Source organism: Plutella xylostella, chromosome 30, assembly GCF_932276165.1.
Source record: "Plutella xylostella chromosome 30, ilPluXylo3.1, whole genome shotgun sequence".
NCBI lineage: Eukaryota > Metazoa > Arthropoda > Insecta > Lepidoptera > Plutellidae > Plutella > Plutella xylostella.
Genome location: NC_064010.1, coordinates 5,932,499 through 5,955,674, shown reverse-complemented (window position 1 = coordinate 5,955,674; position 23,176 = coordinate 5,932,499). Strand labels below are relative to the sequence as shown.

At 40.6% G+C, this 23,176-nt stretch overlaps 2 protein-coding genes across 5 annotated transcripts in view; both read left to right on the top strand.

Annotated features, from left to right (window-relative positions):
* LOC105391050 (multidrug resistance protein homolog 49) overlaps positions 1 to 23,176 on the top strand; it is a 53,304-nt gene that overhangs the window by 5,331 nt on the left and 24,797 nt on the right. Inside the window, exons 2-6 of the mRNA XM_038121443.2 lie at positions 18,185 to 18,375; positions 18,988 to 19,132; positions 21,353 to 21,453; positions 21,887 to 22,058; positions 22,772 to 22,896. Of these exons, the coding sequence (XP_037977371.2) occupies positions 18,185 to 18,375; positions 18,988 to 19,132; positions 21,353 to 21,453; positions 21,887 to 22,058; positions 22,772 to 22,896 (734 nt within the window). The remainder of the gene's footprint in view (positions 1 to 18,184; positions 18,376 to 18,987; positions 19,133 to 21,352; positions 21,454 to 21,886; positions 22,059 to 22,771; positions 22,897 to 23,176) is intronic.
* LOC105383898 (transposon Tf2-1 polyprotein) lies at positions 7,966 to 12,475 on the top strand. 4 transcript variants are annotated; one of them, XM_048632094.1, is made up of 2 exons: positions 7,966 to 9,000; positions 12,374 to 12,475. In XM_048632094.1, the coding sequence occupies exons 1-2, from the start codon at positions 8,126 to 8,128 to the stop codon at positions 12,384 to 12,386; spliced, it is 888 nt and encodes a 295-aa protein (XP_048488051.1). In that variant the 5' UTR covers positions 7,966 to 8,125; the 3' UTR covers positions 12,387 to 12,475. The 4 variants fall into 4 exon arrangements, with proteins under 4 accessions (XP_048488051.1, XP_048488050.1, XP_048488049.1 ...); XM_048632093.1 differs by having other exon boundaries at positions 7,966 to 9,107; positions 10,895 to 12,475; XM_048632092.1 differs by having other exon boundaries at positions 7,966 to 10,890.

The following is a 23,176-nucleotide window of genomic DNA, read 5'->3' as shown; positions in this document are numbered from 1 at the left end:
CAATTAGCCAATCAGCACGCTCATAAATAGCGTTTCATGTTTGTCGGTTGACTTTGACTTTGGTTGCTTTGGTCCGCGCCCTCGCCCGCGCTCGCGTGACTGCGCCGGACAGGCTGGTGCTGGACTTGCATATTCATGTGAACTTGATCGCTGCTGACGCAGTGCTGGTGTTCCCAGGCTTCTGTCGACCAGCTTCTTAGAGGGATGCGAGGTGAAGCAGCGACGGGGCGGGACTCAATAGCGCACTCTGATCCTCTGATCCAGTGGGTAGATTGGACAGTTCCGCTCATGAGTAGACAGCAGAGAGTGAAGATCGCACCACTAAAACAGTTTTCAACAGATGATTAACGTTATCAAATGCCTTAGATTATAGCCTGTCAAATATGTACCGCTCGGAACACACGTAAAAAATACGTTTAAACTTTTTTTGTGGTGATACATGAGGCTCCCAGTCTGAGTCTTGTAGCTCAGATCTCAGTATCATGAGGGAACATCGCACCTCATTGACGACGACGCTCCATGTAGACCACGCGTGGTGACGTGACGCACCACCCGCCGGTGACCTCCGCTAGAGTCGCGGTCAGTAAATTACAAACAATATGCGAGAGTGTGGCTCTCTGTGTCTGTATCTGTAACTGGGTGCGGAAACCGGTTCCGGGTGTTGAAGACGACCGCAACCTGTATGTTACTACAGACAGTCATGACAACTTATTGTTTTATGTTGAAGGAATTGAATCACAAGAGGTGCTTCTTCCTTGTGAAGTTTATGATGCTCTCCAGATCGTGGGATATGGTCGGAGTGGCGGGTGTTGAGATGGCGCGGGAAGTAAGGCTCTGCATTTGTTAAAGCTCCCTATGTGTATACAAATGTGCATGTACGAGTATGTATAGGTACGACCGCGAGTCACAAGACTCAAGAAATTGCCATAAACGAGGCAACTTTCCTCGGGCGACTTTCTACTGACAAGTTCATTAGTGGAGCGAAGTGTCGCGGCGCCGAGATATAGTAGCTAATAATCATATCACACATTCAAACATCCAGCTGCTTCGCATTGTTCACTCTCTCATTCTCTTCTCATTTCCCAGAGTGATAAATACATTTCGCAATAAGTAACTAAGTATTTTTCTAAGTTGATCGCGTCAGGTCAGATCAGCCATTTAAAATAATAACCAAAACTAACTAACTATATCATTATTGTCTTGAAATTTTGATCTGTTATTTATCAAGTTTCTGATAAAAGTTCGTTTTGAAAGTCGTTGTCTGTAAGTTCCCTCCGAGTGGATTATGCATCACGCTGCCCTGTGATTGGTCAATTAAAGAATTCCGCAAATACTTTGATTGGCCAATTATGTTTGGGTCGGATCATTAAGTGACGTCATTGGACTGTGCACTAGGGCATGCAATACCGTAATACCGGTATCCGTAATACCGGGATCCCGGACAAAATTCCCGTTTTTTTCAATACCGGTATTGAAAGTTAATACCGGTATTGAAGTAATACCGGAATCGGACATTTTTAGGCTATAAATAAAGCGATTAAGATTTAGTTAGCCTTGTGTTCGTATATACTGTGAAAGCGCACTTGTTCCTAACCATTTAATGCAGTTTTCGGCTGCTAGAAGTCTACCTTTGACCATGCGTAAACGGACACCGAATGTAAAAAATAATTTATTCTAAAATTTAAACTCTAAAACTTAATTCTCGTAAAAATCTACAACAAAATACAGAATATGATTGCATTTTCTTGTTTTATTTTGACGTATACGACCTTTAAACATAGTATATGCCATTTATTACAAGGAAGTCTAATACCGGTATTAATACCGGGATCCCGGTATTGAGTTGTAATACCGGAACTCAATACCGGTATTGAAAATTGTTCCGGTTTTGCATGCCCTACTGTGCACTACTAAATTTGAATTCAATTTCCAGTCACAAAATGACAGAAAAATCTGCTTCTATTGTATTTATAAAAGTTAAAATAATCAATCATTAATCATTATCAGAATAATAGTAGACTTGTAGCCATTGTCTGAACAATTGTTTCAAATTAATTGTATTAATTGAAATAAAATTAGCGTCGTGACCACTGGGAGGCTGAGACCTGCTGGAAACTGCCGGAAATTTGTTACTTTGTAGTGAAATTGTCACTCGATAACGCCCAAGGGAAGCGCCATCGTACCGGGCTAGTGGCAAGTACGAGTTTTGTACATAAACGCAGAGGGAATCATTATATCAGCGAAAATCAGTAACATGACAGCTCTACATAAATAAGATTATCCTAAATAATAATGAATACCTACCCCTAATGTGAATGCAACCGCTTTGACAACTTTTGTTCTACGAGCAACTAACTTGAAATAACGCTACAAGATAGAGTGACCGCAGCAGCGCTACCCAACCTATGTTTTCGTAAAGCTGCATACAGACCAGCCCAACGAAATCCCAACGATGGATATTTATCATACATAATACAGGGTAGATTGCAGCAACGAAGGTCAACGAAACCCTTTCGTTGGCGTTCGTTGGGCCGGTCTGTACGCAGTTTAAGATAAAGGGATCATCCACCATCCCACATTAGCAATTTACAATCCGAGCAGCGCTTTTATCTGTCAAATCTAACATGGCTTGTATGGATCAGACAGATATTTGACAGATCGGCAGCGATGAGGATTGTTAAATGTGGGAGTCACATCAAAAAAATCATCCTCATTGTTTATTTGCATAAAATATTGCGAAGCTGCTAAGTATACTTAAACGGTAGTAAACGAGTGAGTCAATACCGTACAGTAATAGTTTATTGATTGCCCTGTCTCTCTCGAGACAATAACTAGATGCAGTACGGATGCTTCGTCTTCCGGTGTCCGCCCTCACTTACAATTATAATATTTACACAACCGATACATTTTACAACCAATCAACACGCAAAAGAGGAGACTATTCTATACAGCGACACAATCGTACTACAATAATCAGTGATGAAAGAAGATAAGTACAGTCACTAAACTATCAATTTCTACTTACTAAGCGCTGTTGGAGCATGATGTTAGATGTATATAAGATCGCGAAGTGAGGGCAATATAAGTAAATAAGTTTTATTTTCTGTGCAATAAAGAATTTTACAATACAATATGGTATAGAGCTATATACCATATTGTATTGTAAAATTCTTTATTGCACAGAAAATAAAACTTATTTACTTATTGTTAGTATCATTCTCTACAAGTTATTATCTTCATCTTCAACAACAACAAAAAAGGGATCGTTTTTTTCAAGCTTTAGTAACCAAACACGATACCTCTCGGCGCGATCGCCGCCCAGCGCGGAATAAGTACTCCTGCCAGCCAGCAGCCTTGCCGCAACCTCTAAATACTAGACGAAGGAAAAAATGCAATTTCTTCGAAAGCAGACAATATCTGCGTGACACCCGAGCGAGTCGCCTCCGATTGCTGAATGAATGAATTATGCATTTGTACTGGTGAGGTCGCCACATTCAGACACGGCAGCAGACGGAAGATCGCTGAAGCACGTACAAGTATCTGTAGCATGTTGGGAGGCAACTGCCCGGACACTCACGACCAATGAAAAAGTTCCAGTGAAAATAGCACCAATTTAATCATAAGCGGAAAAGACTAGCTGAATGACGACGCCTGCAATATTGAAGTACATTTATCGCTTTTAGAAATAAGGCCGCCTATTGTGCTTACTCCTTTTGTTATTTAATGTATGTTGTGTGTTTGGTTCAATAAAGTTATATTGTATTGTACATTTAGCAACGCATCAGAATTCAGGATATTATTTACTTAAGTACTTACTAAAAACATTAATATTTTGATGAAATTGGGATTATGTAAGTGGAACTTTTTCATTGCTCGTGCGTGTTGATATTAAAGTTTCTTCTTGTCGTCATGAACCCGTGATCAGACACTGCTGATGCTGGACATAGGCCTCTGTCTCGGGAGAGTCCAGCTGAGGAGTGCAGATAAAGATAAGTAATCGCTGAATTTGTGATGTTATTCGAGATATTTGTCATCAACTAATACACTTCACTATACCATATGCCATGGCCGTGGGACACCCTGTCCTATAGATCCGTTCTTCCGTTAATTTCTCTTCCATTTACAAAGAGGAGGGCGTGGCAGTTACCTACCTCGGATATCTCCTTCTTGTAGATATAATTGGTGTGAACTTCCTGCCGAGATCATCAGATCACGGACTAGGATTGCATAACTGTGAAGAGATAATCGGCTGATTTGCATTCGATGAGAACAATACGGCAGCGAGTGTAGGGCAGGTACCAGGCGCACAGACCGAGGAGGAAGTGAGTGAAGGTTCCCGCAGTCATTTCTATTCTCTTGACGAAATACAATATTCAGAGCACTGCTCTGTGCTAACTCCATCCCGTTGCATTAGTTGCTCGTAGAAGTTTTCAAAAGAGTTGTCAAAGCGGTTGCGTTCACATAGGGGTAGGTTAGGTATATTGATTGAGATAAGCTTATTTATTAAGAGCTGTATTAATAGTTAATACTGATGTTAGGGTGATATAATTTTATTATTCCCTCTCTATACGTTTATATTATTATTATAAGTACTTAATTTTCTTATTTTTTCACCCCATTACAAACGAAGGTACCTACTTAATAGAAATAGGTAAGTGCTTACCTACCTACTTCTTACATAAATCATTGATTTTCACTCACGTTGTTAAAACGGCTGTAGCTAATACTTAATCATCAAGTGCGACATTTCTCAATTAAAGCGACACAATTCCTAACTGATCACGATAACACAACACACGCCGCGCCGTGGAGTAGAGAAATAACTAATCATTTATTGTTGCGGGAATATAGGGCTATAGGAGTATAGGATTAAACTACTATACTTAAGTCAAAGTTAGAATCAGTGTGGCTATAGAGTACAAAGGTGAGGTGCACTATCATCAGTGCAAGTATCTTGGTCGTCGCTCGACTCTTACCTCAATATTGGTTTAACCATCGCCTTCATTGCACAATTTAATAAATTGCTCAGCAACCTTGTAATTTATCAATCAATTTATACTTATTAAGTACCTAAGTAATTTTATTCTGTATAGATTTTTTCTAAAACGTTATTATTAGTTATAAGCGGATATTTTTAATAATAATTTAACAAGAAATATATACATTTATTGTGTTTATTGCATCTTGAACGTAACTGCTTATGTGACCTAGTGGTCAAAATTACAAAACAAATTTTCCCTATTATTAGGTACTAATAAACTGTAATACCGGAAAAGCGTTCATTGCAGCGAGCCGCGAGGTTCCCCAAAAGTGACACATACAAAGACACCTACTTATGTCATAGTACCTACCTACTTTGAGTCAGATAGTAATAATAAAAGCACACAGGAAAACGGCTGGTGAACCACCCGGCCTATTAATCTAAAATACTCGTGCTTAAAAGTGTGGTGAATAACATTCGGCACGGACCAAAACTAATTATTTTATACGCACGAGGCTAGATGGGTGGCTCATAATCAATATTGCTTTTTACTAACTACTATTGTACTATTATGTACCTACTAAACATATTTTTTTACTTTACTGCAAAATTATATTTCTGAAAGAAATTCACGTGCGCGAAAGCGTAGCTAATTGGGGTAACAAATTGATTGAACACTGAGCAATTAAAGGCTGATTATCTCCAAAGAATAATTCATTTTTTTTACCAAAAAAATTGCGTAACATATTATAATGTAAAAAATATATTATGTATAATACTTAACATTATTTATCTACTTTTTTACCGGTTTTTATTATGTATATTATAGTAATAGTCCAGTCAATAAATGACTCAAAATTAGGTGTAGAGTGCGTGAGCAGGTAACTAAGCGATTCCTTCAGAAACTTGTTCAGGGGGCTTAGGTTGTTAACATACCAAAAGTCCTGACTCTTAGGTGATGAGCGGGGGGGAGGAGGGGGGGATAAAGGTACGAATTTTTGGTTTTTAGCTTATATCTCGAAAACGGTGCATCGGAGAGAAATATTTTCAAGTAATGAAATAAAGTTCTTAAAATTATCTAAAACTTTTATATCATATGTTTTTTTCTAATTCCTAACCGTTTTCATGCTATTACCCTCGGAAAAAGTTGAAATTTACAAGAAAAATGTATTCATGTCAAATCATTCATAAACATTGCATCATATTGTCTAAACCTATTGATAAATGAAAAAAATGAATAGAAAAGAAGTTGTAGATTTTTAAATTCCCTTTTAGAATATATATACATAATGCTGGTTAATGTCCAAGCCACCTAAAGGTACAGCTATTTTACTCACACTTAACCTTACTAATTCGGTGAGCTATGTCAGTGACTTTACCAAAATGCAAGTTTAAAATAGCTCTAACTTTAGGCGGGTTGGACATTGACCAGCATATGTAATATATTCTAAAAGGGAATAAAAAAATCTACAACTTTTTTCCTCTTCATTTTTTTCGTTTATGAATTGGTTAAGACAATATGATGCAATGTTTATGAATTTTTTGACATGAATACTTTTTCTTGTAAATTTCAATTTTTTCCGAGGGTAATAGCTCGAAAACGGTTAGTAATTAGAAAAAAACATATGATATAAAAGTTTTAGATAATTTTAAGACCTTCATTTTAGTAGTTTATAATATTTGTCTCCGATGCACCGTTTTTGAGATATAAGCAAAAAACCAAAAATTCGTATCTTTATCCCCCCCTCCTCCCCCCCGCTCATCACCTAGGAGTCAGGACTTTTGGTATGTTAACAACCTAAGCCCCCTGAACAAGTTTCTGAAGGAATCGCTGAGTTACCTGCTCACGCACTCTACACCTCATTCCTTGACTGGACTATAAATGTACTTACAATAATATTTTTTTATGTTGACTGACTCTTAAGCTGCTGTGGTCCTTCTAATAAATTTATGAAGCTCTAAATCAATTATCAAACCCTTGGTAGGTTCGAGGGATACAGAGGTACCTAATCATTTTAAAATGCTAACATATTCCAGATAGCAGATAAAGATTAGATGGCATCTAGATTATCCACGGTTAGCCTTCCTTTTTGGCTGACAGCCAGTTGCAGTATGTATATTGTTAAGAAAACGTCACTTCTATTATAAATGCAGCTACAAAATTATCATACGAAATTGACTGTGTATAACGTGGTCATTAATAAAACTGTCCACTGGTATAATAGCCACACACCAGTATGAAATACATTGGGTAAGTCGATCGTGTAATGTACTCGAGGAAACCCCCATCAGCTGCCGGCTGCGTGCTGGAACAGAGCCGAGTATGCAAAATGTCCGACGTGTAGACTAGTAACGTAATAACCAGTAACTTTATACGCAATAAGGAAAATGTGCGTATTTTGCTAATAGAGGATAAATACTAACAAATATTAAAATACATATTTTCGTGAAAATTTTCCGAGTCTGATGGAAAATTGCATTTGGCCCTAGAAAATTTACCCGCATAATTTGTAATCGCCTTGAACTTTTATGCGTCTAGTCAGTCCAATTAATGTTTGTCTAAAGTTTTATTTGTGCGATTTATCTATGTATGTAGGTTTGATTCTCCTAATATGGAACATTTTATAATTATCTATTTAGACTTGAGGCTAAATACTGCATCTGACATCTGTCGCCTAGTTAGGTAGTTGGCTGTATCTCGGTAACTAGGTTCCCCTGTGGAATTTAAGGACAGTGCTATAACTTTATCCCCATTTGGTTTCGGTAGTTCTAGGTAGGTAGGTCATGCACAAACGGAGCCTTCCCAAGTGATGTATCATGTACCTTATACAGTAGCAAAAGTTTAGAGAAAGATCGAAAAAAGATCCGATGTACTATTTGTTGGGGAAAGTATTATTATTATATATTAGGTAGTTTGATAGAACTTATGTGATTCGGTTCATTTCCGTGAAGTGTCAGCTCGCGGCGCGTGCCGAGAGGGTTACTGTGGTGTATGAACGCGCCTGCGAGCGCGACACGCCAGTGTGACATCGTCAGTAATAAACCGGCCTTCGTCTTGTCAAGTTCACTGTGTTTTATTGCTATAGTTTGCTACCTACCTCATATATATCATCTGGCGACGAATTGACGACCCGCGCAAATAAAATGTCGAATTTCATTGGAAACATCGGTATTTTCGATTGTAAAATGCAGGATTGGAAGATTTTCGAAAGTAGATTGCAACAATTCATCAAATTAAATAGTGTGAAGGACGATAGCAAATGTGCAGTGCTACTGACGCATCTCAATGATGAGTCTTATCGCCTGGCGCGGAACCTTGTATATCCGCGCGAACTGGAGGCGGTCACGTACGATGAGCTGGTGAAGGCGCTCAGCGACCACTTCACGCCGAGGAGGTCTACCTTCGCCGACCGGGCGAAGTTTTACGACGCAACGAGGGGCGAGTACGAGTCTGCCGAGTCATGGGCGGCGCGGCTGAGGGGCCTCGCGATAAACTGTGAGTTCGGCACCGAGCTCGACACTCTGTTACGTGATAAGTTCGTGCTGGGCATGAATGTGGGTGCTGAGCGAGACCGTCTATTCGAGATGGACGCGAAGACCCTGACGCTCTCAAAGGCGTTGGAGGTGGCTCAGCAGGCAGCCAGCGCGCGACAGGCGCGCGCCGCGATGGTGAAGGAGGAGCCGGTGTTCCGCAGCAGCAGCACGGCAGCGGGCAGCAGCGGGCGGCGAGGCGGCGCGGCGCGAGCGGGCGACGCGGCGCGAGCTGGCGGCGCGGCTTCCGCCGTCGCGAGGGACGATGGCGAGCCGCGCTGCTCGATATGTGGGTTGAAAAACCATAACGTATACAGGTGCCGATACCGTAATTATCGATGTGAAGTGTGTGGTGTGAAAGGCCACTTAAAAAAAGTGTGCAAAAATAAAGGTACGCGTTCTGGTCTGCACAAACTGGACACTGAACCAGAGGCTTCTCAGGAAAGTGAGTGCGACGAGTGTAAAGAATGTGCGGTTTTTAACCTAAGGTACGTTTCATACCAACCAATTAAGCTAAATGTCTCAGTTAACGGTTCATTATTGTCAATGGAATTGGATTCGGGCTCAGGAACCACAGTAATTTCTGACAAACTATATTATAATCACTTCTCAGGGTTCCCACTCCAAAAAAGTAATGTAAAAATGTGTCTTTACAACGGCCATAAAATCACGCCCTTGGGTTATTTTGAGACAACAGTGTTATATTCGGGTATTTCAAAATTAATACGATTTTTCGTTGTGCAAAATGGTGGTCCGCCGTTGTTAGGGCGCGACTTTATGGCTGAGTTCAATGTGAATTTTACAGTAGGTAATAATAATGTTACTGTAGAACAGCAATGTATAGGAGAAGTGCCCCAGTTAATCGATGAATATAAAGAGCTATGGTCGGAAGGGTTAGGGCGATTTAATAAATTTAAAGTAGATTTTAAACTTATAGAAGGAGCGGAGCCAAAGTTTTTTAAACCTAGACCAGTTCCATTTGCTTTGAAACCAAAAGTGGATGAAGAGATCAACAGATTAGTAGGTTTAGGTATTTTAGTACCAGTTGACTTTTCGAGATATGGCACGCCAATCATACCAGTTCTTAAGGAGAACGGAAAAGTTAAGATCGCTGGTGATTTTTCAGTTACTCTGAACAAAGATATTTATGTAGAAAAACACCCGATGCCTCGAATAGAGGACATATTTTCAACCTTAAGGGGTGGGGAGCATTACACAAAAATCGACTTAAGCAACGCATTTAACCAATTTGAGCTATCAGAAAAGTCTCAGGAGCTCACAACCATTAGCACCACCAAAGGACTATTTAAATATACTCGTATGGTCTATGGTCTTGCAAACGCTCCAGCTATATTCCAAAAATCCATGGAATCCCTCATGGCAGGGCTGGACGGAGTAACCATTTGGTTAGATGATATCTGTGTCACTGGTCCAAATAAAGATACACATTTGAAAAGATTACGCGAAGTATTTAAGCGGCTTCGTGACTCGGGGTTAAAACTACAAAAAGAGAAATGTGCATTCTTCCAGAAAAGTGTAACGTACTTAGGATATGTCATAGATAAACATGGCATAAGACCATGTCCCAAAAAAGTTGAGGCCATCGCTAAAGCGCCCTGTCCAACAAACGTTTCTGAAGTTAAACGATTTTTAGGTGTCGTTAATTATTATCGTAGCTTCGTCCCACAAGCTTCCAGCCTGTTAAGCCCTTTGCACGAATTATTACGCGACGGTGCAGAGTGGGAATGGACACATCGTCATCAGAACGCATTTGCGTCCATGAAAGAAGAATTAACTTCTGAACGTATCCTAGCGCACTGGGACCCAACCGCTCAGCTCGTGCTGACGGTGGACGCGAGTCCTACCGGGCTCGGCGGCGTATTGTCTCAGATCGCGTCCGATGGCGAGGAACGACCGCTTGCGTACGCTTCAAGGTCACTGTCTACAAGCGAAAAAAACTATAGCCAGATACAAAAAGAAGCTACGGCTATAGTTTTCGGTGTAAAGAAATTCCACCAATATTTATATGGTAGACAGGAACCGTTCATTTTAAAAACTGACCATCGGCCGCTCTTATCAATATTTGGAAAAAAGAACGGCATATCAGTTATGGCAGCATCGCGCTTGCAAAGGTATGCGATATTCTTATCAGCATATAATTATACTGTGCAATTCATCAGTAGTGAAAATAACGTTGTAGCTGATTTTTTTTCACGCGCACCGATACCGGAAATTAATTCTAAATGTAAGAGTGACGTCACCGCGAAAGATGACGACTTGTCTTTTCTCAAATTCTTGGACGCAAACATAGCTCCAGTTTCATTTCGGGAGATAAAACAAGCCATGGAACGGGACAAATTATTACAGACGGTAATTAGGTATGTAAACCATGGGTGGCCACGAAAAATTTCATGTAAATCGACATTACCATATTTTCAATGCAAAGCCGATCTAGAAGTAGAAAATGGATGTTTATTTCGCGGGCACAGAGTCGTAATTCCAGAAATGTTTCGTCACCGCATGCTACAAGAACTACATACGGGTCATTTTGGCATAGTAAAATGTAAGAGTGCGGCACGTAGTCGGTTTTGGTGGCCCTCAATAGATAAGGATATAGAAGCATGGGTGGGGGCGTGTCCGCAGTGCGCGAGTGTGCGCAGCGCGCCGCCCCGAGCGACTCCCGCGCCGTGGCCGCGTGAATCGTCTCCTTGGCAACGTTTGCACATTGATTATTTAACATTTAACTCCAATACTTACCTAGTAGTTGTAGATGCGTATAGCAAATGGCTAGAATGTTTATCGATGGACGGGGGCACTTCCACTAATGCACTTATAAATAAATTGAAAGAAATATTTAGTCGGTACGGCATGCCAAAAACCATTGTATCAGATAATGATGTAAAGATAAAATCCGCTGAATTTCAAAATTTTTGTACTAACAACGGCATCCGACATGTAACTTCACCTATTTACCATCCGTGCAGCAATGGCCAAGCTGAAAACTCAGTGAGAACTTGTAAGAAAATGTTACAATGTGTCCTGATAGAAAATTTCAATTGTACTAAAGCTAATTTACATGATAAGCTGTTGGGATTCTTATTTGATTACCGGAATAAGACTCACTGTGCGACGGGCAGTTCACCCGCTAAGTTGATGTTGGGCCGAGAGTTACGGTCAAGGTTAGATCTTGTTTTGCCCGATTACGAATCGAAATCAACTCACAGCCTGATAAGTTGTTCAAGGGAGTTGAAGGTAGGTGAAACCGTGTGGCTAAGATGGTATGTTGCAAGAAAAGGAACTTGGACATTAGGAAAAATATTAGGTATATTAGGTAACCGAATGTTTACAGTGTTAGCCATAGATTATAATGAACAATGTAAGCGTCATATTGACCAACTTAGAAAGTACACCGGTTCTACCATGGCTCATAATCAGGATACCGCAGACGTAGGAGGCCACAACGATGTAGGCTTATCACTACCACTGCCTCCAACATCAACTGAGATTAGGTCACCTTCTCACTCTTCAGCCCAAACTGTAAATGTGTTGCCACAAGACACGGTTGAAAGTAACGATTTAGAAGGGGAAGAGGACCATTGGGCAGAGGCTCAGGAGGTTGTAACTGATGCCACGCCACTGCCTGAGCCCACGGTAGACTCGGCGATCCAGCCACCAACAGCCACGCCGGAACACGACACACCCGGTGATGACGGTTTGTTGTTGGATCGTGATAGGCCATTGCGTAAGTGTAGGTTAAGAAAAGTTAATTATAAGATATAGTTTATTATTAGAACTAATTAAACATAATATGGTTAAACTTACTTATATTACTTACTAATAATATATTGATGTTGTTATTAGGGTTTCTGAATAAGGAGGAAGGAGTGTGGTGTATGAACGCGCCTGCGAGCGCGACACGCCAGTGTGACATCGTCAGTAATAAACCGGCCTTCGTCTTGTCAAGTTCACTGTGTTTTATTGCTATAGTTTGCTACCTACCTCATATATATCAGTTACTCTATTCTGACGAAAAACTAACGAATGAGAGCTTTCGGCAATCGGCACGTTTAACACAAAAATATAGAGTCGTGGCTCGCGCAGCAGGCAGCGCTTCAAAACTTAGTATATTATAAATAGGGTAAGAGTGACCCCCCTGATATTCCGCCTTCACAGCCGTCGGATGTGGCTCGCTGGAAAGCCCCCGGCACACTTGCGGACCGGTCCAGCTGATCTGTTTACACGCAATTGTAAACTCAACTGACTCAATTTAAGGGATATTATCAGTATTGCTTGTTTATTTTACAGTTGTGCCACGGCGCTTAAATATAAAAATAACTTTATGGTTATTTTGTTGTTTTGTACGGATTTGGGAAATTCAAAGTAAACATTTTATTGCATTTATTTATACGTATAAATTATTAATCGTACGTAGTTAAGTCTTTTTTATGTAAAATTTATATTTATACATTCAATTTTAAATGCTAAACTATATATAAGTAAAAACTCAATATCGAAAAAAATCTGGTAAGTATCTTCAGTGTTTATAAAATTGTTTAAAACCTAATCAATACGGTGACATCATAGTGCAACACAAACGACATTATTAATATAATAAATCTATCATTAGATCCAAAGCTAAATCATTATTATTATTCAATTTAAACAAAATACTTACATATAATATTATGTAATCAGGAAGATGATGATAGTGATAATAAAAACTAGCATTAGCCCTCAAAGTGTCATTATGATCCGTTCGGAATTCTGATCCTACCAGCTGGAGAGTAGAGGTCCGAATTTTTATGCCAGAATTTCCATCGAATAAAAATCACCAGCTAGAATAAAATCTACTTACGCAATGTGATGTAATAACAGCTTCTGTACAGCTAACAGTAGTGAATGGAACTGGAAGTGGCACCCGCAGGGCTCGCGGACTTGACCGTGGCCGCCGCCGCCGCCGCCGCCGCCGCCGGCCGACGACCTCCGCGAGATGTTACATCACTGATCACACAGTTTGTGTGCATTCGCATGTGTCAGTGGCGAAATCAAAGGATCATCAATCTGATTTCGACGACTATTACAAGTTTTTTTTACACTTTTCTGTTTATCATTGCCTGAGACAGTCGCTTAGCTACAAACTATCCCCCTTAATCATAGAAAAGTTATAGGAAGTTTTTGCTATTGAACTGTTTTGTCGATCTCTGTCAATGAACAATAATGGACATTTCATTTTCTTTACCCTATATTTTCTTTACCCTATATTATTATGAGCTATTCGGAAAGCTTATAAAAAATTAGAGGACTCGTATTTTTTTATTTTGTATAATACATTAATTTTTGCATGTTATTTTTAACTTTAAAGTTAATTATTTTAAAACCGGAAGTGACATCACATATTAGGCTCAATTTTTATTATTGTCTATTGCCTTAGTCTCGAAAAAAAACATAAATGACACTGACAAGTGACATTTAAACTTTGTTTACATGCCAACCAACAAATGGGTCATTTTCAAATGACATTGATATTTCTGATGATACAAAGTAGGTACATATCATGTAAAAAAAATAGCAGAAGCATTTTTTCAGCTGTGTAGGCGGTGGCATGCTCTGGGACATATTAAATAGAGGCCATCTCTTAATAAGTACTAACCATTTTATGTGATAAATTAAAAAAAATAGTCAGAAAGTGTCCGAACAGAATTTATGAAAATGACCCAAATAAACAACAACGACTCGATAAAACGTCAACGTCAATCAAAAATGAAAGTGACAGTTACTTTGTTTTTAAATCTATAGGCTATGATCATCAAAATGCATCGCACCTGATGCATGACGTCATCAGCACTTTTTTACTATTTTATGATTTTCTCGAAAATGATACATCCAAAAAATACAAAAACATTTTTTTTATGGCCTTTAGAGCTAAATCTCGAAATGGTTTTAGATTTATAGCAGCTTTAGTTTTTTGAAATGTTGTCCATTGTTCTAATAATAAGAATGAATAATGGGGTAGGTTTCTTGTAGATTTTATGAAAAGCTCTAGAAATGTAAACATTGTAACAAAACAAAATCGAAAGTTGCTAAGTTTGTAAGTTGCTAAGTTTGTAAAAAGTTGCTAACTTTGTAAATTGGTATAATATCACTTTTATTTTATTCGATGCAAACAAAGCTGACAATGGTAACTTACCCTGACACTTCCGGTGCTATTTCCATTAGTGAGTTGTGTTGTACCTGTGACGTGACGTGCACAGTCTCAATTATCATGTTTAATTTCACAATGATTTCTTAATCAGTGTACCTAGTTACCTATCTAATATATTTCCTACAACGTTGTCAGTTTCAGTTTATTTGCCGTTTAAAATTACTGATATATCAATCAATCTACTATTGGAATATTAGGTACCTACGTTGATGATAAAACGCAACTGTAAGTAAAACTCAATTTTATTGATGACGACGGTAACTGAGCTATGTCTGAGTGTTCTTTGAATGTACATTTACTTGCATCTTCAGGCCGATTTAACAATGGGTCCATCTTTCCGTGTGGTTTAGTAACTTGAATAGCCGTATCATCGCTCTCGACCACAACATGACGACCACTGCGGCCGGAAGCACCGACTCTAAACGCAAATAAACATGTACGGAAATTACAATCATTATGTCGTAGTTTTGGTTGTATTGCGTCTACCGATATACACTAAAGTGGATTTACCATCCTAACGCATTAATAATTATTCACGTCGTAATTTATTTTATCCTTTTTCGTTCAATATAAATGACTATGTGTTGATTATGAATATTGATACCAGATTTATGTTGAGTTATTTAGAACAGAGATCATAGTGTACGTGCAACCTCAGTCACTTAGATACGTAATACATTATAATAAACACGGCAATGACTGCCTAGGAATTTCAAACAAGGGGTCATGAGAAGTCTAGTTTTTTGTCTAATGTCGTAGCGACTCGCGGCCCCCGGCGCGGCGGCGGCCGCTTCCGCAAAGGGCGCCGACCGTGCCCTTCAGAAACTATTCATTATTATAAACACACTCCGCCAAATACTGCGCAAAAATGATTAAATATTTACAAACCAAAAAACACCTAACTACTTCGTCTATTTATAAATAAACTTAATAAAAATCTTAACACGTATCTACTTATCATAAGTTTTTGAGAGGTTTTTTGTCAGTTGAAAAGCAGAGTTATTATGTGCAATAGCACATGATAATTGAATAATTACGAGTTAACGAGCGATTATCTTCTCGTATTTTACAATTCAGTGATGCTGACTATTATTTCCTTGTATCGGGTAGAGCTTATCTGACATACTTATACATATTATAATTTGATTTTAAAATAATTATAAGGAAATAATTTCGATTTTCTGGACATTTCCAATTGTTTCAATTTAAAATTAACTTTGATTTCCATCTTACAATATTTATGGCTTTGATTATCGTTTTAATTCAACAATATTTTTTCACGGCGGCGGATAACCTTAAAACCGTAGACAGAACAATAGCGGATAATCTTTTGCGATCAAAATAAGACCATCTGTTTTTATTTTATTACGACGGCGCGACGCCATCACTAGAGGTGTGATGTTATCTAAAATATGAACTTGCTCGAAATCACGAATTAGTCAAGTGTCTCACGGAAAGCAAAAAACCGGCCAAGTGCGAGTCGGGCTCGCGCACAAAGGGTTCCGTAGCAGCAAATATAATTTACAGTTAAATCAACCTATCTCAAAAACTATAAGAGATACTTTGATCAAACCAAAAATCGTTGAAAGAGTTAATTAGCATGCATCACCTCTATTTTTTTTAGAATTTTATACCCCGTAGTTATAAAAATAGAGGGGGGGGGACATACTTTTTACGACTTTGAGAGCTGATATCTCAAAAACCGTTCACTTTAAGAAAAATGTTTTTTAGAAAACTTTATATCATTTTAAAAGACCTTTCCATTGATACCCCACACGGGTATGTACATCGAAAAAAAAAATTCATCCCTCAGTTACATGTATGGGGGGCCCCACCCCCAATTCTTTTTTTTACTATTTAGTGTCATATTTTTGTAGCGGTTCATACAACACATATTCCCATCAAATTTCATCACTGTAGTACTTATAGTTTCCGAGTAAATCGGCTGTGACAGACGGACAGACGGACAGACGGACAGACGGACAGACGGACATGACGAAACTATAAGGGTTCCGTTTTTGCCATTTTGGCTACGGAACCCTAAAAAATATACAAATTCAAGTAAACTAAAAAAACTCCTAATGCTGTAAAAATTCTCACAGCCCTGACCCAGAGGTTGTCTGACTCCATAGTTATATCATAATTTATAGAGGCTATTTATATATTTTTTCATTGGTCAAACACCCAAGTGCTGACGGATCATGAAAATCATTAATGATTAAGAATGAATCCATATGGGTCCATAATGATCGCTTGTTTATTATTTTAACACCTTATGTAAGTAACACTAATTATGGAATGCAATAAAGATTTGAATTTGAATCAAAAGATTAGAAATGGTTTGATGATCAGTTCGGAATAATACAATACAAGACCCAACCATTTCTAATATAAGGTATCTATTTGTATTCTTTTTTTAAATATTAGTCCTATCAATGCAATGTATTTTTAACCGACTTCGAAAAAAGGACGAGGTCCTCAATTCGTCTGCATGTATTTTTTTTTATTTATCAAGGAAAGAGCTTTGCCTTGCCATAGGGGACATAATAACGATCATTATAGAAGATCGGTACTTTTGGTACCCACCTGTAGCTTATCTTGTAGGTAACTAAGACTGTGACCTTTTTGTGTAAACAATAGTGATTATAATCAAACACTTGAGTCCGTCCGCGAGGTAACGAGAGGTCGTCGGAAGTGGTCGCGATTACATTTCGACTCGTGATTTTTGTGAGACAAAGTGCCGCGTCACTTTGCTCTGCAGTTTTAATTTGTTGCCCAAATTATGCAGCTGAGAATGTGACTACCACCACAGATTAATAATATGAGTGTGAGACGCGGAAGGCGCAATGGCCTTTACTCCTGCACAGTCCGCGGTGTGGTGGCTCGTTGGATGTAGTTGAATATAGTGTCTGCCTGCGGTGGTTGATACGACTGCATGCGGTTGTTGTGGTCCGATCAGTCTGATTTCGGCCTCACTGTGCCTGCAATCCAGTGGCGTGCTTTAGGAGAGGCCTACGTCCATCAGTGGACTGCTATAGGCTGATGATGATGATGATGATGATGTTGCCTGCAATAGGCAATCTATCGCGTTGAATAAGTAGTTATGCCTATGCTCCTAATATCTCCTATATTATTTTTCCCTCTCCCCACACTAGCGCTACACATCCCTCCTGAAGATCTAACTGTTCTACTCCTGGACGCACTATACACCCCTATTACTTCATACACATCTCTATCTCCCTCTCCCTCCCACAGTGATGGCACTCGTTCCTCCTGAACATCTCTGTTACTGTTAGCCCTGCGCTCCTAGACGCACTGCACCCCTAGTACTTCATACACATCTCTATCTCCCTCTCCCTCCCACAGTGATGGCACTCGTTCCTCCTGAAGATCTCTGTTACTGCTAGCCTTACTCCTAGACGCCCTATATACCCCTAGTACCTCGTACTCAATCTCTCTCTCTCCCGCAGTGGCGCTACGCGTCCCCCCTGGAGATAGCCGCGACGGTGGCGGGCGTGCTCCTGGGCGTGCTGTGCGCCTGGTGCCTGGTGGCCGCCATCAGCATCTACGGCGACCTGACTGCGCTGTTCGTGACCCGCAGCAAGCGGGAGGAGACCGTGAGGGCCAACATACTCGTGTTCTTCGGCGGAGGCGAGCGAGTGTGAGTACCGAAGCTTATAGCGTCATCATTGTTAAGTAACGCTTCTTTCACTGCTGGACAAAAGCGCCACAACACTCTTTCGATCTTCCTCATCCAACACCTTACATAGCGATTGCTAACCTTCCAAAATTATTAACTGAATTCAAAGCTCACAAAAGTAAATCCTTTAGATAGGTACATATTTACCTACTTAAATGATTCCTGCAAATTATCGTAAGAATCATCTGGGACACATTGACATATATATTACTGCGTATCGAAATCACTCGTTTTGAAATCATTGCTGGGACAAAACTATATCAGAAAAATTCTCTAGGCGTCTCGTAAGCCAGGGTTGATAATCCGTGAGTGTAAAATGTACTTTATGTGCACTAGAAACAATGACTCTTTATTGACTAAACCAGCCTACACTCTTCCAAGAGGTATTTGTGCTTTCTGTGCATTAAACCCTGATTACACCTACCGAGTAGAGTGACTGAGTGACCGAGTCAGTATCCTCGGCCGAGCACTCGTTCAATTGCTAGCCGTTCCTTGGTGGAGGATCTCCCTCTTCTCTTTCTTTTATAAATTTATCTCTTTTACTCAAGATGCTCACTCCCTCCCCCCCCGCAGGTCGTCCCCGGAGGCGGAGCCGCATCGCGCGGCGCTGGTGGCGGACTCGTGGTCCTTCCTGTACGCGTCGCTGGCCATCATGGCGCTGCAGCTCGCCGCCGCCGCCGCCGCCGTCACCCTCACCAACTGGGCCGCCAGGAGAATGGTATGCGTCTACTGCCTTACTACCAGGGGGTTCTATAAGACCCGTGGTCCTTTTGGCCAATGAGATGCACAGGACGGATAGTGTAAGGAACAGGGGTGAGGCACGCTCCTTCCGTTCTCCCTGGTTTCCCTAAGGGACTAGGGGCTCACTCTCTAAATTGACGAACGAGAATTGACAAGCAATCAAGAGATAAAATATATTAGATAGATCCGTTGTTAGCGCAACGCTCAGAATAAGCTTCGGAAAAACGAAACTGCAGCGGTCAAAGTCTATATGACTATCTCGTTGAATTAAGCGTGCCGATCCTGAATTCTCGTTCGTTCGTTTTCCGATTTAGACAGTGACCGCCCCGCACCGTAGGAGAACCAGGGAAAACGAAAGGAGCGTGACGTATCCCTTGTTTCTTAAACTATGCGTCCGGTGCATTAGCCTTTCCAATCCGGTGGTGACAAACCCTCAGCTATAATTATTGTTTCCGCCACTACCAGCACAAACACTCGCTCATGATTAATAGGAGGTTTTCTGAAAGATCATTTAAAAAAAATCATAGGTAATGGCTTGTACGGTAAGAATAATCATACTGAACTATTTCAGAATCAGGAAGGTTGTTTGTAAATTTATTTTACTGCATTAAATTATGTTTAAGTATATAGTTATGTAGGTATGAGCAGGGATGATCCTGCTCTAACCCTACGTTGCATTTCACCGAGTGGTCATCAAATTGAATTAAATGATTAACATACACGCACGCGCTGCCCATAGTGCCTACCTCACATTGGAAATGGATGATAATGTGTACCTAGAGTAGAGACCTAGAATAACCCACTACTATTATATTCCTACCTTGACACTGTGTTTTTGTATTCAGAAGGATCCATTTAAATAAGTTCCTCCAAGTACCTACATAATAGTAATGGTCCGATACCTTCGTACATTTAAAATACCTTTTAAATAAATTATAACAAACAATAAAACGGTCGACTCATCGGGTAGATTGGTTCGCATGAAGATGGGGGGTCACTCCCAATGGCAAAAATCGAAGTTTTGGAGCACTGCTGCGCGAGCCACGACTCTATGCCGTTGCATTGAAAGTGTCGATTGCAGGGCAGCCCACGTTCGTTTGTTTTTCGTCAGTTTAGATAGAGTAACCCTCCTTTGTAGATAGGTCTGTACCTAAATACCTATATCTATGTAAAGCACCTTCCAGTTGCAATCGACTTTAAAGCTTAAATAAAGCAAGATGCTACGTCATTGCAATGATTTTCATGAAAACTTACTTATACCTACTACTGCCTGCTACATTTATATTAGTAATAAGTATCTACTTACCCTTTTTTACTTAATCTTGGGTTGTTTTGGTTCAGTTCAATTTATATTGGTGCAAACAGTATGATTAGCCGTAGTAAGTAAAATATAGGTATATACCTACCTATATTTTTTGTTCGATATAGAGTTTTTATGATTTTATTTTAATCAAACTTTAGGTAGTCTTAACAGAAGATATTACTCAGTACCAACCAGGACAGGGAAAACTCAAATTCGCTCCTACTTATATCTACGCACTTGTTAAGATTTACGTTTATTTTGCCTCAACATTCAATAAGTGTGATCATTATAATAATGTTACCTACGTGTATCATTTATGTCAGTAAATAAACAATATCGCTGCTTATGTACCTATATGATTATGTAGGAGCACGCTCGTGGGTGGTAATTATTGTAAAATAACTTGTTACAAGAACTGCGACGTAACAGTAGCGGTTACTTAGAATTTAGATTCTGAGACACGAAGGCTATACAATATTAAATGTTTTCGCATTTTTTTTGCGGATACCCAAATATCGTTTAAAGGATACTGAGACCCACACGGCATAACGAGCCGTCCGAAGCACGGAAGCGCCGAGAACACAACCACCTGAAATCAGTCAGCCATCCAATGGCTGACCGTGCCATCAGTTACGATCACTGAAGCTAGTTCGACTACGAGAATGCCTAAAGTTACTCGGCAGATTGTTGTAGATTACAGTAGTGTATGTATTGAAGTAAATTTTACCATTGCTCTGGAAGTGTGAATTACTTGTGTGTAACATAATAGATAAAATGTTGTTGCGACTCGCAGGTGAGTCGGCTGCGCTGGCGGCTCCCCTGTGTAGCCCAGGTACTGACCTGTGTTGTTACGACGCTAAGGGCTAACATGTGTAATGTTGTTGCGACTCGCAGGTGAGTCGGCTGCGCTGGCGGCTGCTGCGCGCGGCGCTGCGGCAGGAGCTCGCCTACTTCGACACCAACAAGTCCTTCAACTTCGCCGCCGCCGTCACTGAGTGAGTACAACCCTTGACCAGTGTTAAATATAAATAGAAGAGCTGTAGTAGTAGCTTAAGTATGGTCACTCCGAAGATACAGCTATCTTCCTTACACTGGAACGAGTAACCCGCGCTTACCTTTTAGCTTAGCTTACAGTTGGTAAGTGATCTTGAAAGAGCGGTGGACCATCAATGGACACAACTTACCATAGGAAGTTTAGTGTACCTAGTTATATTAGTCTACAAGGCGAGGTCCCATCTATACTTTCTTCTTCTTTTGCTATCTAGGGATTGGCAATCATCTTGCCGATTTCCATCTTGGACCGGTCGATAGTACCACATTTACAGTGACGTTACACTTAATAACAATAGTGATAACAGCCAATGGTAACAATGACACCCTTATTCGACCTTCATAAAGTCCCTCCAACCCCCCTCTCTCCCCCCGCAGAGACATGGAGAAGCTGCTAGCGGGCACGGGCGAGCACGTGGCGATGGTGGCGTACCTGTGCGGCTCGGTGCTGGCGGCCGCGGCCACGGGCGCCGCGCTGGGCTGGCAACTTACCCTGGCCGGGCTCAGCGTGGTGCCCGCCGCGCTGGTTGTGGCCAATCTTGTTGCTAAGGTATGGGTTACTACACCTCATTCATGAGTAACTAACTTGTAACAGTCCACTGGTGCATAATAAGCCTCTCCTAAAGAGCGCCACAACACTCTGTCCTCATTCAGCCCACTACATACACCTCATTATTATCATTAACTCTTAATAATCCACTGGTGCATATGCATATAGCCTCTCCCAAAGCGCGCCACAACACTCTGTCCTCGGTCTTCTTCATCCAGCCACTACAGGTTTTTTTTAAGGTCGAAGGTCCAGCCCGCTGGACGATCATCCTTTTAGATGTGAGCCTTGTCCCTGGGTTTTCCATTAGTTGCCGGCCACAAAGATATACCATAAAAGCAAATATCACAAAAAATTCTGCGTTCAGAGCATATTTTGAAAATCGTGGCTAGCACAATCCAACCACTCGATAATCCCCAACACACTCATGCCCGATTTACCATAACTCCTTGTCTTCCAAAAAAACTAGTCTTGACTAATGTCCCTTCTTCCCCGCAGTACTAGACGAAGTTCATAACCCCGTGTCTTCTCATAAACACTTAGTACTCAATAATGCCCTTCCTCCCTGCAGTACCAGACGAAGTACTCCCAGGTCTTCTGCCAAAATATAGTCCTTAATAATGTCCCTTCACCTCCCCCTGCAGTACCAGGCGAAGATCATAACCCTGTGTCTTCTCCTAAACACTTACTAATGTCCCTTCCTCCTTTCCCTTCAGTACCAGACTCGTTACTCTGACGAGGAGGCGGCGTCGTACGGCGTGGCGGCGCGCGGCGCGCAGGAGGCGCTGGCGGGCGTGCGCACCGTGCGAGCCTACGCCGGCGAGGACATCGAGGTCAAGCGGTACGTGTACCACTACCCTTATATCTTCTTCTTCATTCATTCCCGCTATTCCTCCGAGGAGTCTGGGGCTGATACCAGGCGCTTCCTTCCTTCTCTGTCGGTGGCCAGCAAGTTGAGCTCTGGCCACGACTTACCCTTATATCGTTTTCAGACAACTGTGATGGGAAAAGCTCTCCAATCTCATAGTAAAGCTAGTCGACAGTCTACAGCAACATTATCTTCGGCCTTCCACGTATAGCCACTATTGGCAGTAAATTTTCGTTAAATCAGCTTACAATCA